The sequence below is a fragment of the Brachyistius frenatus genome, unplaced genomic scaffold, assembly GCF_029030835.1.
Source record: "Brachyistius frenatus isolate BFR_SWC_R1_liver_20210118 unplaced genomic scaffold, ASM2903083v1 Contig_151, whole genome shotgun sequence".
Classification (NCBI taxonomy): domain Eukaryota; kingdom Metazoa; phylum Chordata; class Actinopteri; family Embiotocidae; genus Brachyistius; species Brachyistius frenatus.
Genome location: NW_027210750.1, coordinates 393,360 through 406,772, shown reverse-complemented (window position 1 = coordinate 406,772; position 13,413 = coordinate 393,360). Strand labels below are relative to the sequence as shown.

Below are 13,413 nucleotides of genomic sequence, written 5' to 3'. Positions count from 1 at the left end.
TGATGACTTCGGCGATCCCCCTAACTCGTGAACTCGAGACTCAATCAATCAATGAATTACTTTGATACTGAAGAAAACTTTTAAAAATGTGCCAATTCTCAACCAAATTCTGTATTTATAATTAGCATATATATATTTTTTTAATTTCAAAGTGGGTTTATTCATAATTTAGCACAACATTCAGCAGAATGATCATCTGGTCATCGTACAGCAGTGTGTTTCACGTCTGCAGCATTCAAATGACTCCAATTATAATGTACATTTATATAGTTAAAAAAAAAAAAAAATCGAAGTAAAACAGGACTAAACTGTGATGAACCTTCGGTGAACCTGTGTTGCAGATAAAATCCCAACTGGAAGGAAAATGGTTCAAAAAAATAAAAAGAAAGATGCCGTAAGAAGCAGAAATCTTTCCTTTCCTCTCAAAACGAGCTTTGAATGGACGCCACAGCGGCGGTTTGTCTGCAGGGAGAAACGAGGGCTGAACGGGGACCTTCACAATAAGAGATACTAACAATATCAAAGGTTTTAATTGGATTTATTAGGCTGAGTGAAGAGCATACTGTTCATAAAGAGCAGAATCTTACTGTAGTTTGTACTTTCATTACATCCTCAGTAAGAGATAAAGCGTGCAATAAGGAGATATTCTGTAATGCATCATCTACTTTTGCTCCAACTGATGTCTGTCCAACTCCATTAATGACATTTCCTGTCGTGGCCTGCTGCTGTCAGCGTTTGATTTATGTCTCTAATTAGAAAAACGTACTTTCACACCATTAAGAAAAGCATCGCATGAATCACAATCAAAGACAGCAGATTGCTGATTTTAAACCAGACACACAGTTATTGTTTTTTTTCATTTTTTTTATATCAACAGAAAACGGTGAAATGAATCGTTTTGACGTTGTTTTTGTCTTTGTGGGCTTTCTCGGTCGTTTCGCAGCATTTTCTGGTCATTTTCTGCGACGGTCCAGCGCAGTCATGTTGTAAGTGCTCCGCTCTTTCCTCTCATCGAGTCGGTCGTCGAGCCAATTTCAACGCATCTTCGATAAAAAATAAATAAAAAAAGGCCGATTCAGCTGTTGAAGCCGGTACGAAGGACGTGTGCACATCCTGCATCTCGCCACAGCTTAGTGTGAAGACGCAAAACAAAAACCTGCAGCCCTCTTTCCCTTCCTCCCACAGATAATATCACATGGAGAGATTTGATTACAAGCATGTTATGTCAAAGCCGACCGTGTCACATTATCTCTGGAAAAAAAAAAACACAGAATCTGGGTTCCGGCTGCCCAGACGCACATCGGATGCGCGGCGAGGAACAACAAACGGAACGAATGCTCGACGTATTAGACATTTAAATCCAGGAACAAGAGTCAATCTGGGTCCAGGAAATCAAAAAACTGTTCCAGTGGGTCACGGCGTTGGATGGGAGGAGGGGGGGGGGGGGGGGTGAAGGTTCAACAATAAACCTCTCCTTGTGTCTCCGGCACGTCGTCCATCTCGACCACGTACAGCGTTCCCGTGGACGGTTTGTGGCCGTTGATCGTCGGTTCTGGCGGCGCCTCATACCGGTCCCACATCTGCTCGGGGAGGTCCAGCTCCATCATCTTCTGCTTGATCATCAGGCTCTTTTCGATGTTCCGCCGCTTGTATTTAAACTCTATGATGGTCTTCGTGTAGCGGTTCAGCGCCGTCACCGCAGAGCCCATGCAGGTGCCGAACGAGCCCCATGCTAAGCTGCGAAAGAGGGTCGAAAACGAGATTAGACTGCAGACGTGCAAAGTAAACTTTTTTTGCACACGGTATATCAAAGTTACTGTCGCGCCATTTTTATTTGAGCGTCTAAGTAATCAATTTAGTCCACGATCGACTAAAAAAAAAAAAAAAATCATAGTTCTCGTGGCTTTTATACGACCGGAAAACAAAAGTGAATAAACTGCCCAGTCAGCGACTCTAAATCTTTGAAGTGAAGTTATTTCAAATTCAATTTTCAACTCTATTTTGCACTCTTATGTTTCATATCGATCATTATCGATAGTATTCACCACTGTAACAAATCTCTGTAGATTCATCTTCAATCTGAGAACAAAGGTATGATCCAAATAAACGATATTAGCCGGCAGTCTCTCGATTTAGTGACGTCAATTAATAAGTGTAGAATTTTTTTTTTTTTTAAAAGACCCAAAGATTTATACTGTTTTTCTGGGGAAAATATTTTCAACTTGTTTTTTTTTGTGTGTGCTTACAAGCTGGGATGATTTTAGCGGAAATAAAGTGCTTACGCATAAGACCAGCTGTAGTCCCAGGTCTTGGGCCTCCAGTCCTCCGGCCCCATCGCGACAGCCAGCTGGAATATAGTGGTAAACATCATGTGGGCCACCATCCCACAAAGGCCTGAGAAACAAGAAACAAATCAGAGTGTATTACACAGTAAACTAGTAACTAGAACAAAACAAAACAAAAAGTTGGCACACAAGAAGATTGCTTTTAATTTTCCAGAAAAATGAAACATGTTTTATGAGTTTCTTTTTACAATCCTGAGTAGCTGATCAATAATAGTGATTTTAATATGGATATTGAGACAGTTAGTCAGAAGGGAATCACTTTCCTGTGTTTTTATTTCTAATGCCAGTTGTTTGTTAACGTTCATTTTTTAATGCCTATGTTAATGCCATAATTCGCCTTTCAAAATGTAAATGTTAGTTGTTTTTAACTTTTTTGTGGTAATACTATTTTCTATGCTAATGTTAGTTTTTATTTTATTTTATGCACGAACAGTAGTTTTTGTTAATGCCAGTGTTTGTTGTTTTATGTTCACATACGTGAACGTGGCATGTAGTTAAAAAAAAGAAAAGAAAAAGATATACAATAATGTGTGGCATACAATTTTACCTCTTAATTTTCAAGTTTCTAAAAAGCTGTTTTTATAAAACCTAGGATGAACTCACGGTGTGGATCCGAGATGAACTCTTCTATTGAAACACTACTATAACAAAACCAGCTGCTTTAAAGGACCGCATTGCAGTCGGACCGGTAAAACCTGATGTTGAAGCCTGAAATATTCCTTTTGGATGAGGAAAAAAAAAAAAAGAGCCAGATGTGTGATGTTCAGACAGACGCTGCAGTCTGCCTCGCCACAGCTGCTTTTCTTGGGATTAACTCATAACAACAGCGGGGGAGGAGTAGAGGGAGTAGAGGGAGCTCCTCTGGGGAGGTTCTTGGCACGGCCCAAAACCCCGGCTCCAATCCGATTAGTCCACAAACCAGCAAATCCTCCGAGGCGGCGGGCGAACGCAGAGCGGTTAGCTGCTCCGAATGATCGCCGACTGTTCGGCCGTCGTGACCCGCCGCCCCGCTAACGCCGGGCTCCTCCTGCAATTAATCTCCACGTCTATGTGGACTTTAAAGACAATTTACTTTAAGCCCGCCTAGTTAGCATTTATACACAGTGTACTGAAAGACTCATAGAATTGTTTTATTTGCACGATAATGTAGATTTAAGGAGGCACAAAGCGTATTGAGATACAAGGTTTGTTACACCGAACCGTTCAAAGGGCCGGCGCTTTAAAAAAGCAAAACCACTTTATAATAATTGGTAAATGGTGATCGGATGGGACATCTGTCATCCCGGGGATACCTTCAACCAGCAGGATAAATAAACCACGCAATGTAGGAGCACAATTTACAAGGACAGTTAGCACGTTGGAAGATTTGTTGCTGTCTTTAGAAAATGGAAGATGTACGCATTAAAGGAACTCGTTTCTTGCTGTCGTCACACCTAAAAAGAAGATCTCGTGATCTCACAAATCCAGCTGACTTGCAAAGTAAAACGCAGACGCGTTAATATTCACGTCTTGAGTTTAAAATGTTGAGATCGATGAAATACTTCAAGCATCCGTGTGTCTGCATAAAAGTACGGAACATTTCGTACACAAATAAATAAAACATAAATCATCGAAAGGATGAAAAAAAAGCAGCGTAGAAATATTCAACCTTTTAAAGGAAAAAAAAAAAATCATCACCATTTTAGAGTTTCTAAGTGAACGTGAAAGTTGGGAGCTGATTTCTGCGGCGTTACCTGACAGGGCGGTGCACATGGCAGCGAAGGCACTGAGCTTCAGCTTGTCCATGACGCTGAAGCAGGGGCACTGCTCCAGGATCATCAGGGCGCCGCCCGTGAAGAGCAGCGAAAGGTACAGACTCTCGGCCACGATACATAACCACAGCACCCCTGGGGATGTAGAAAATAACAGGCGGGGGGGAGGAGGCGGGGGAGGGGGGCAGAAATGAGTTGTGTTGTCCCAGTAATACCATGTCCCTGATCAATAATCCTCCTATTAGTTTCCAGGATATCCTGAACCAGATCGTGGATGGATTTATAAAATCAGGACAGCAGCTGTCGTTATGTGCAAAAGCTTGTTCTGCTCAACCCGCGATTTTAAGTAACATAAGGAGTAAATATTGTTAATGAATGCACGTGGTAAGACGCAAATACCTCGCTGTTGAATCTGTCGGCAAAAAAGTTCACTGACGACGATTTTTTTTTTTTTTAAACACTTATTTTGTTGCACTCAAATGTAATTTGAGAAAACAATTTAGCTGTACGGGAACATCATTTTAACTTTACACCAGAGAATAAGGACAGAATTTGGCGCCAACCTGAACTGTATTGCTTATTATGAAGAAAAAAAACCAACAAGCATTTATTTGAACTTGTAGTAAAGTAAAGACTGCAATTATGTTTTCTTCAAATAACAAAAATCCACCAATATATGCAGGACTATGAAATGTTAGTTGCGTTTCCTTAAAAACACAACTGAAGGAGTCGAGTGAACTCATTTAACGAATCATTTAAAGTCGAAATACCGTAAATCAGAAAACTATACATTGTTATGAAAGCACTTTTGTGTCTGTGTTATTCACGCATAAAAACAGGTTTGAAGGCACATTTTTTTGTACTACGATGAAAAATCGAATGCTGAAGGCATCGGCATGTTAATGGCAATGATATATCAAATATAACCAAAGGGAAAGTCACGCTGCCACATTTAAAAGCATTTCAATATAACGTCAACTGATCTCCGTGTAGCTCAACACAAGTCAGATCCACCAATAGAAACTCCTCTGATCCATTAGTCCCGCCCACTACATCCAATATATTAGTTGAATCAACATGGCATTAATTCAACTTATATATTTATAATAAGTTAATTTAAATAAAATTAGTTGATTCCACTTAAGTCCTGGTTGTAATATGACATGTTTCACAATGCTGTCATCATCAAGATCAGATATTCTGGCAGAAAAAAAACACATCAGTGAATTTTAGCGATACGTTAAGTATTTGCGTGTGAAATTTAGTTGATAAACATGATTTCACAAACCTCTTTCATTTTCAGGTGCAATCTCTGAGAAATCTCGACAGTCGAACCCTGTGACAAAAAAAAAAAAGACAGTCACATGAAGTTTAGGTTTTCAGGAAGATAATAATTCATTTTGTTCCCTCAAAGAAAAGAGAAAATATTCCAAGAAAAATGTTCAATATTTTGACAAAAAGTCAAAGATATGATCAAAAATGTAATGTTTTCAGAATAATTACAATTTATTTAAAAGAAAAAAAAATCTTGATGGTTACAGAAAGATAATTTGAATGAACTCAATATTGAAGGAAAAAGTCGTAACATTTTGACAAAAAAAAGCATTGACAGTTTAAAACTAAAGAGCCGGACTTCTCAATGAACTTACGTTACGTTTACACTTCACAGTAAGCGAGACATTCCTGCATCAGCTGGAAGGATGCATACTCGGCATTATTTATTTGCAAGACATGTCCACCGAACGAGCCAACTAGCTTCTGGTTTAGCACGATGCTAACTTAAAAGGGAGTAAAAGAAAAAAACTAGAAGTTATGCAGCTCTTCAAATGTCATCGGGCCGAATGAATCTCGTGAAGGGAGTCACTTCCACGTGGTTGTGAAAGCTCAAAACTATTTAGGAGTAGGCGTAGCTTATAAAATGTGCACGTGTTGACAGGGTTTACGTAATTTCTCTCACGAGCCAGAAGGGGAGTCCACAATCATCGACATCCACCCGCTCTGGCCGGAGATCTGAACTGATTGTAGAATCTTTCAACTTTACGGTTGGACCTCCTGAGAAACTGTTTACATACGCTGGCCATATTGGTGGAAGTCAGCAGATTAGATGGACAATTTGTCTCTTATTTGCATGTAAATCTTGAATTAAACCTTTTTTACTCAGTCTTGCTACCGGAGCTTATGAAACCAACTGGGGCGGCTTTCATGCAGCGCAAAGAGAAATGGTTCTAATCTGGAAGCTCTGCCAGTTAAAAACTAAATCTTATGAAAAAAAAAAAAGAAAGAAATTCACTCAATGTTGAGTGTCTTTCATGCATCTGATTATTTTGCATTCTGACCATTATTACACTTTTTGTCACGACACATGTTTCTTAACACGTTGGTGAAAATGACAGGCTACTCTACACGTAATAGTTTTGGGCCAATATGATTTCCTGTTAAAGAGCTATTAAATTTAGAATTAGGTTATTGATTAGCATTGATCCTCTGATACTGTCTGCAGACTTTTCCATACATTTAAATTAAAACTGTCCGACAGGCATTAAATCTTTCTTTTCTTTGTCAATTTATCAGGATATAAAGCTGCCAGAAACTGTTGCAGGCACCTATAGAAAAGTACAAATCTTTAGTCATAAGAAAAAAGCTTGACACTGTTAAAAAAATAAATAGCTGAAAACTGTACAAAATAGAGTCATAAACCAAAGGCCGAATTTAATTATGTGCTTAAATAAGCCTGTAAATCTCTCAAATTTGAAAAAATATCTCGTTCTTCTCTTTTGTCACCTTGTTTGTACACGATACATAAATTAAATTACTTCACAAATGGGCTCCAGAGGGTTCAAAAATTATGCAACTGCAGTAACTGGATTGACATTTATAAGCTGATGATTTTCCTGCTGTTTCCTCCATCATCACTTCCTCTTTTTTGGTTGTTTTTTTTTAAAACACCTCGGCTGCACCTCTTATCCCCGCCTGAAATCCAAAGGGGGGATCGCGGTCGGCGTCTTACCGTTCATGTCGATCGACTGCTCGCAAGAGAAAAATATGCCCGCGTGGAACTTCCTCAAAAGAAACTTCTCCTCTCCCGTCTCGAAGATGTACTGCACCAGGCGGCTGTCGTTGATGTTGGAGCTGTTGAAGCGGATGCAGAACGGCTGCTTGGCCTTCATCGGCGGCCCCGTGCAGAAGGGTTTGACCACCTTCCTGGTGCCCTCGCACCAGTAGCTGGTGGTCACCGCTGATAAGGCAAAAGCAAACGCCATAAAGTTGAGGGTGAGCGCCAGGGAAGCCCGCCGCCCGCGCTCCAGCCTCATGGTCGAGGACCAGGCCGAAGGGAGATGAAATGAAAAGGCAACTAATCCTGGCTCTCGATATGCAGCCACCGTGTTTCGCCTCCCAGCAGATATATCAAATCTTCATAATCTTGTTGCGTTCGGAGCTCCTTGGGTGAGAACGGCGTACATCCCTCCGCTGACTCGACCGACGCGCCGCCACCTCGGTTAAAGGATTCCTTCTCTGCACTTCCACAGGAACAATAGAAACCCATGGCAGTCTTTGTTTTCCCGTCGGTCGCTTCTTTCCAACTCTTTGACCCTTCACTCTGCGCCGCTCGTCCAAACCCATCGCTCCTCCCCTTCTACAAATCTTTTTCCCTGCAATATTATCCATTACAAATGGAAAATTATGGTCCTGACTTCCCTTTGACCATATTAGTAAAAAAAACAACAAAAAAAAACAAACAACAGATTTCTGTGAGTTTACAATATAATAAGTAACGTGGTTCTCCATGTTTCTCCCTGATTTTACTGCTTTTGGAAAGTCTTTGCAGCCTCAGGAATAAAATTGAGTGCCTGTTCTACAGTCAGTGACCCGTGACATAATGTGTGCAGTTTCATGAAAATCCATCCATAAAGTGTGTGTGTGTGTGTGTGTGTGTGTGTGTGTGTGTGTGTGTGTGTGTGTGTGCGTGTGTGTGTGTGTGTGTGTGTGTGTGTGTGTGTGTGTGTGTGTGTGTGTGTGTGTGTGTGTGTGTGTGTGTGTGTGTGTGTGTGTGTGCGTGCGTGCGTGCAGGGCAAATCTCCTCATGTCTAACAGCCTTGCTGATGTCGCACACACAAATGAAGACAAATTACATGAAGGAGGCGGCAGATGTTGGAAGGAAACACTCTGGCGCATCTGTCTTTCTCTCTTTATGGTTTTACATCATTAAACTTGTCAAAATATTCTGCAGCTCAGGCTTTCAAGTGAAGCTGTAAGTTTGAGCTGACAAACGTCAGGTCAGTCGGTTAGGACGGCGGTCTTAAGGCGTGAGCCTCGGAGATCCCGCGGTAAATACAACCGCTGACAAGAAGGTGTTTCCTCTTTGCTTCTTTTGGCACTCTGCAGTTAAGACTTAGAGGTTGATCGACTATTGCTTCAGGATGATTGCTGTAATATTAAAATGATGACATTGCTTGAGGCGAGTTGCATCATTCCCTGAAGTGCTGCCATAATAAGAAAACAATCAGTTGCACAACCGTATCAAACATTAGCGCAGGCAGAGGCGGCTTTTCGTAACTCCCGTACCAAGATATTTGGTAAAAGGTGAATTCAGGTTGATGTCAACCTTTCTGTACTTCTACTACTTCTGTGTTTGCCATTAATGTATCTGTTGTGTCACGACGGTTCATGCTGACTTTGTCCTCTCCACCTCCGTTATATAATAAAATCCCGGTTTATTTCCACGCCAACGTTATGCACTCGTCAGTCCCACGAGAGGATGCCGTGTCAGTGTTTTGACTCGTTTAAGGCATTAAAAGCACGGTGGCTTTGGTTTCGCCATCGATAAAGGTGGTTTATTTGAGGAAACTCTACTTAGTCAGTGACGGGAAAAGATTTCTTAAAAGAAATCGCTTGTTCACGGACTTGAGGTCTTAGCTAGCTGCCTGGATCGTCCATTTTACTAACTGCTTACGAGATTCTCCGTTCAGTAATACGTGCTTTGTTGAAGTAAACTGGAAATTAACTTTACAAAAGTTTGATGTAGAAGTCAAAACTGGGCCAACATACAATTTTATGTCGTCTTGGTTTGGTATTGTTTCAAATGTATTCCGATGACGACAGTCTGTTTGGATGGATTCATGTGAATTTGGTTCGTAGTCCCCAGAGGACGAAACCAGCTGACTTTTGTGAAACCCTGACTTTTTTTTTCTTCCGTGGATTAATAAAGCGTAAAGTCTAAATCTAGTCTAAGTCTATAAAATGTATCTTCATTGTACTTTTTGTTTTTATTCACACTTGTACTCAACCTGGAAGTAAAGCTCGAATATTCCCCTCGTATCAACCCTGTCGTGTTTTCTGAGTCAAATCCAAAACACGCCGAAACATCAAAACTTACGGAGAAACAGTCTTCCAGCATCACTGCGTTTTAAGTCCACAACAATGACAGCGTTCAACTCATGTTGGGACAATTATAACACAATAAATATGACATATTACTGTCATTGTGTATCTGTATGTCTTCCAAATTGCTCCCAATTATACTTCTACTAGATTTCGGATGCATCTCAAAAGTAAAATAGTGCAAATCTCCGACATTTACAGCAATTCTAAAATGGGTTGTACGGTTGACAGCGTATATATATTTGCATAAAAACTCCTAAAGTCTACTTTCCTCTAGAGGAAAGATCTTTGTGTCTCAAAACATTTGGATTCATTGTCTTCTTAATTGCTCTTTAAATTCGACTTTGACTGCATGAGTCGGAGCATCTGAGTAATTTCCCTGAACATAAAGAGATTACGTCGAACATTAGCTTCCATGTAATAAAAATATGAACACAGGATGAGTCGGTCCAGCTTTACATTTGATTAAGCAGTAAGCCGTTTGTACGGTGCTTCCTGGACTCATTGCTTTTTTACATAACAATACCTGCCGGAGCATAAAACGGACAGATGTGAGGTTTGAATGAATGCCTTTTCCCACGAGATAGAGCTGCTCAATGTTTTGTGCATTTTATGACCGAAACCTAAACGATTATGGAAAAGTATGTGATGATATTTTGAAAGGTTGAAGATTGAATTTGGGTTTCCTAATCTGATTTGGTGAAAGGTAGGCATGCAGATGCTCCCAGATTATGTTCAGTGGTTTCAAAGGAAAAAAAAACCAAAAAATATTTCTAGCATAAACAAAGTTTAAATAAATGTGTAATACATGTCCTTTAACTCATCATACCTGTTGGTAAAACACAGCAGCCTCTTGAGTCCAATGGTTTGTTGACCCATCCATCCACCCTGACATCCTCCCTACATGGACTTTTTGGCTCCCTTGACTCCCCTGTTGTAATCACTACGACCACTAGAGGGCACTGTCACAATAAAACAGAACTATGGGATGTGAGAAGCTTACTGAGGAAGTAAATAAAAATAAAAATTCCAAGTCATCATAAAACAAAAACAACAAAAAGTAACAATAAAATACGACAGTAAAAAAGCACCAGCGATAAAAGAAACCAAAGTATGCAGCAATAAAAGTACAAATAAAGTAAAAAGTAGTATGAAATCTGCAAATTATATCTGAAATATTTAACCTCTGGAACCTGAAGCCTTTTTTTTTTTTAAATTTTTTTTTAATTTTTTTTTTTTTTTTTATCTAAGAAGCACAATTTCACCCAGATTTTGTCAATTTGAGATATTGAGGTGAGTTATCATCATTCCAGATGTTTTAATTGTTGCATTCATTGACTCCCTCAGTTCAGATTCAAATACCAGTGATCAGGTTTTAAACCTTTAACTCACCTGGTGAAGAACGTCGGTGTCAAACTGCCATTTGTCGCCTTCTTCAGTCAACATTGTACTGAATTTTTTTTTAATTAAACATATATTACAATGCAATGTATTATTTGACCAACAATTAGTACAGTGACTTACTACTGTCACCATCACTCATAATATTCTGCACGGTAGAGCATTCAGTGCCAGTTCTACAAATGAAACAAACTCTCAAATAAAGATTTAATCTCAAATTAAATGAACAAAATAGTAAAGGGTGGGGGTGGGGAGGTGGGGGGGGGATAGAAGGAAGAAAGGTGGATGAATACAAATACTACTACTACCAATCATTTTAAGTGTAGTTTGAAGTATTACAGAGCATTAAATCCAAAACTGGTGTTGCAGTTTGAGAAACACGAAGGTTTCCCAGATGTTGAACTTTTTAAAGTGTTTGCCACCCGTTGTGTTTAATCCTCTGCTTATACCGCCGGCATTCAACCGTGTCTTCAAAAAAAGGTGTCATAGCTTCGTGTGACGCGGTTATCCCCTTAATCTTAAAGACAGCTGTCGGGATTTAGGGAGTGATGACCATAATCCTGTTTGGCACCTTGAGGGGCTTGCCGGGGTGAAACGCTGGGCAGAGCGACGCCGAACGAGCTGCGCAGAAGGTCCAGCCGAGGTGTGCAACGCAGGAGAGAGGAAGCGAGATGGGGAACACGAAGAGCAGCGCTTTGTCCAAGGAGCTCCTGGAAGAACTGAAATCCAACACCAAGTACTCCGAGGCCGAGCTCTGCACCTGGTACCAGTCCTTCCTGAAGGAGTGTCCGAGCGGCAAGATCAGCAAGCAGCAGTTCGAAGGCATCTACGCCAGCTTCTTCCCGAACGCCGACCCCACGGCGTACGCGCGGCACGTGTTCAGGAGTTTCGACACGAACGCCGACGGCACTTTGGACTTTAAGGAGTACATCGTGGCGCTGCATCTCACCTCCGGCGGAAAGACTCTGCAGAAGCTGGAATGGGCCTTCGCCCTGTACGATGTGGACGGAAACGGAACCATCAGCCAAAACGAAATCCAAGAGATTGTTAAGGTATTTATACTTTATACTTACACCGCGGCGCAACAATGAACATGTGAAAGTAGATATAATAGAAATTTCAATTATCCCAGCGTACTTAATACAAATGAAAAAATTTGGCAATATTCACAAAACTTTCCATGACATGGGTAAATGTTAAAAAACCGGATGCTATATTATATTAACATTTCATTTTATCAATTCATTTTCAGCTTGGCAGATAATTTATCTCTTCGTGTATTGCTAATTACCCCTTTAATACCTAAAATGTTCTTCTCACAAATAAAAAAAATAAAAAAATAAAAAAAAGAAGCTGTTTGTTGTTGAGTCTATCAAGTAACATTTTTGAGTTGCTAAAAAAAATAAAATTAAAAAAATTAAAAAATCTATTTTACCGGTTATTTTCTTGAATGATGATGTAGTCTGTAAAAACCTGTAAATTGGACATCATAATTTAAAAAAAAAAAAAATTGTGAAATTGCTTCAACAAACTCCAAACTATTGAATTTTTACTAAATAACAGCAGGAGTCTTATTTCAGAAGCTGGAACCAGAAAATGTCGCGCAAGTTTGCCTGACAAATGGCTTCAAATGGCATAAAAACTGTTATTCTTATGATGGTTTCAGCACTAATTGGAGCACCCAACTTTAGAGTCGCCTCCTTCTTCTTCATTGTGAATAATTTGTATTTCATGATTGAATTCAGCATTAACTGTTGAAGAGATCATAAAAACGATTCACTCTCCTACAGTCAATATTCAACATGATTCCCATCAATGACCAGAAGAACCTCGCCGAGGATGAAAACACGCCGGAGAAGAGGGCTGAGAAAATCTGGGCGTTTTTCGGGAAGAAGGATAACGGTAATTTAAAACTCCATTTGACTCCTTCACGCGTTACTATCAACACTTTACTACGCCGTCAAAAGTACCAGCAGTTTGTTTAACCCGTTTGTTTCGTATTTGTTCCTTCACAGATAAAATTTCGGAGGGAGAATTTATTCAGGGTGTGATGGACAACAAAGACATCCTGCGCTTAATACAATACGACGAACCTCAGAAAATCAAAGACAAGCTGAAAGAGAAGAAGCAATAGTATATGGGATTTTTTTTTTTTAAATGTTGCTTTTAAGACATTTTAACATGATCTGACTGCTTGTCCGCTTGATCAACTCTTTTTATTTATTTTTTTAATTTCATTTATTCATTCATTTTATTTGTTGTCTGTTTTGGCAAGCAGCCAGTGTTGCATTTTTGTCTTTGTACCCAGAAAGCAAGAGGAGCAAAGGTAGTTGAAGAAACAAGCAATGCATTGTTTACAAGTTCTCCACGATGCCCCTCGATTGTCCAAACGTAGTGTAAATATCTATTTAAATCTCCGTCCAGCTGTAGATTGGTTGTCAACATCATTGCTCTGCCCAACAAAGCCGCGACACGGTAACTCCATATTTCATTTTAGCCAGGATGTGACTTTTTGGATATTTCACCATAACTTAAAC

At 39.9% G+C, this 13,413-nt stretch overlaps 2 protein-coding genes across 2 annotated transcripts; one reads left to right on the top strand and one right to left on the bottom strand.

Annotated features, from left to right (window-relative positions):
- Nucleotides 1-1,457: 1,457 nt before the first annotated feature.
- Nucleotides 1,458-7,407, bottom strand: LOC138631237 (germ cell-specific gene 1-like protein). Its single transcript, XM_069716053.1, has 5 exons — nucleotides 7,104-7,407; nucleotides 5,385-5,432; nucleotides 4,079-4,231; nucleotides 2,283-2,394; nucleotides 1,458-1,737 (listed from the first exon to the last, which is right to left on the bottom strand). The coding sequence occupies exons 1-5, from the start codon at nucleotides 7,405-7,407 to the stop codon at nucleotides 1,458-1,460; spliced, it is 897 nt and encodes a 298-aa protein (XP_069572154.1).
- A 4,140-nt stretch (nucleotides 7,408-11,547) lies between these two features.
- On the top strand, nucleotides 11,548-13,010 carry rcvrna (recoverin a). Its single transcript, XM_069716036.1, has 3 exons — nucleotides 11,548-11,928; nucleotides 12,667-12,778; nucleotides 12,892-13,010. Exons 1-3 carry the CDS (start codon nucleotides 11,548-11,550, stop codon nucleotides 13,008-13,010), a joined length of 612 nt encoding a protein of 203 aa, XP_069572137.1.
- The last annotated feature ends 403 nt before the right edge of the window (nucleotides 13,011-13,413 follow it).

Coding starts and splice junctions, on each gene's coding strand:
- LOC138631237 (XM_069716053.1), bottom strand. CDS start 7,407: ATGAGGCTGGAGCGCGGGCGGCGGGCTTCCCTGGCGCTCACCCTCAAC. Junction 5,433..7,103: donor GCAGTCGATCGACATGAACG/GTAAGACGCCGA, acceptor TTTTTGTCACAG/GGTTCGACTGTCGAGATTTC. Junction 4,232..5,384: donor TGCACCTGAAAATGAAAGAG/GTTTGTGAAATC, acceptor CTACATCCCCAG/GGGTGCTGTGGTTATGTATC.
- rcvrna (XM_069716036.1), top strand. CDS start 11,548: ATGGGGAACACGAAGAGCAGCGCTTTGTCCAAGGAGCTCCTGGAAGAA. Junction 11,929..12,666: donor AAATCCAAGAGATTGTTAAG/GTATTTATACTT, acceptor ACTCTCCTACAG/TCAATATTCAACATGATTCC. Junction 12,779..12,891: donor TTTCGGGAAGAAGGATAACG/GTAATTTAAAAC, acceptor GTTCCTTCACAG/ATAAAATTTCGGAGGGAGAA.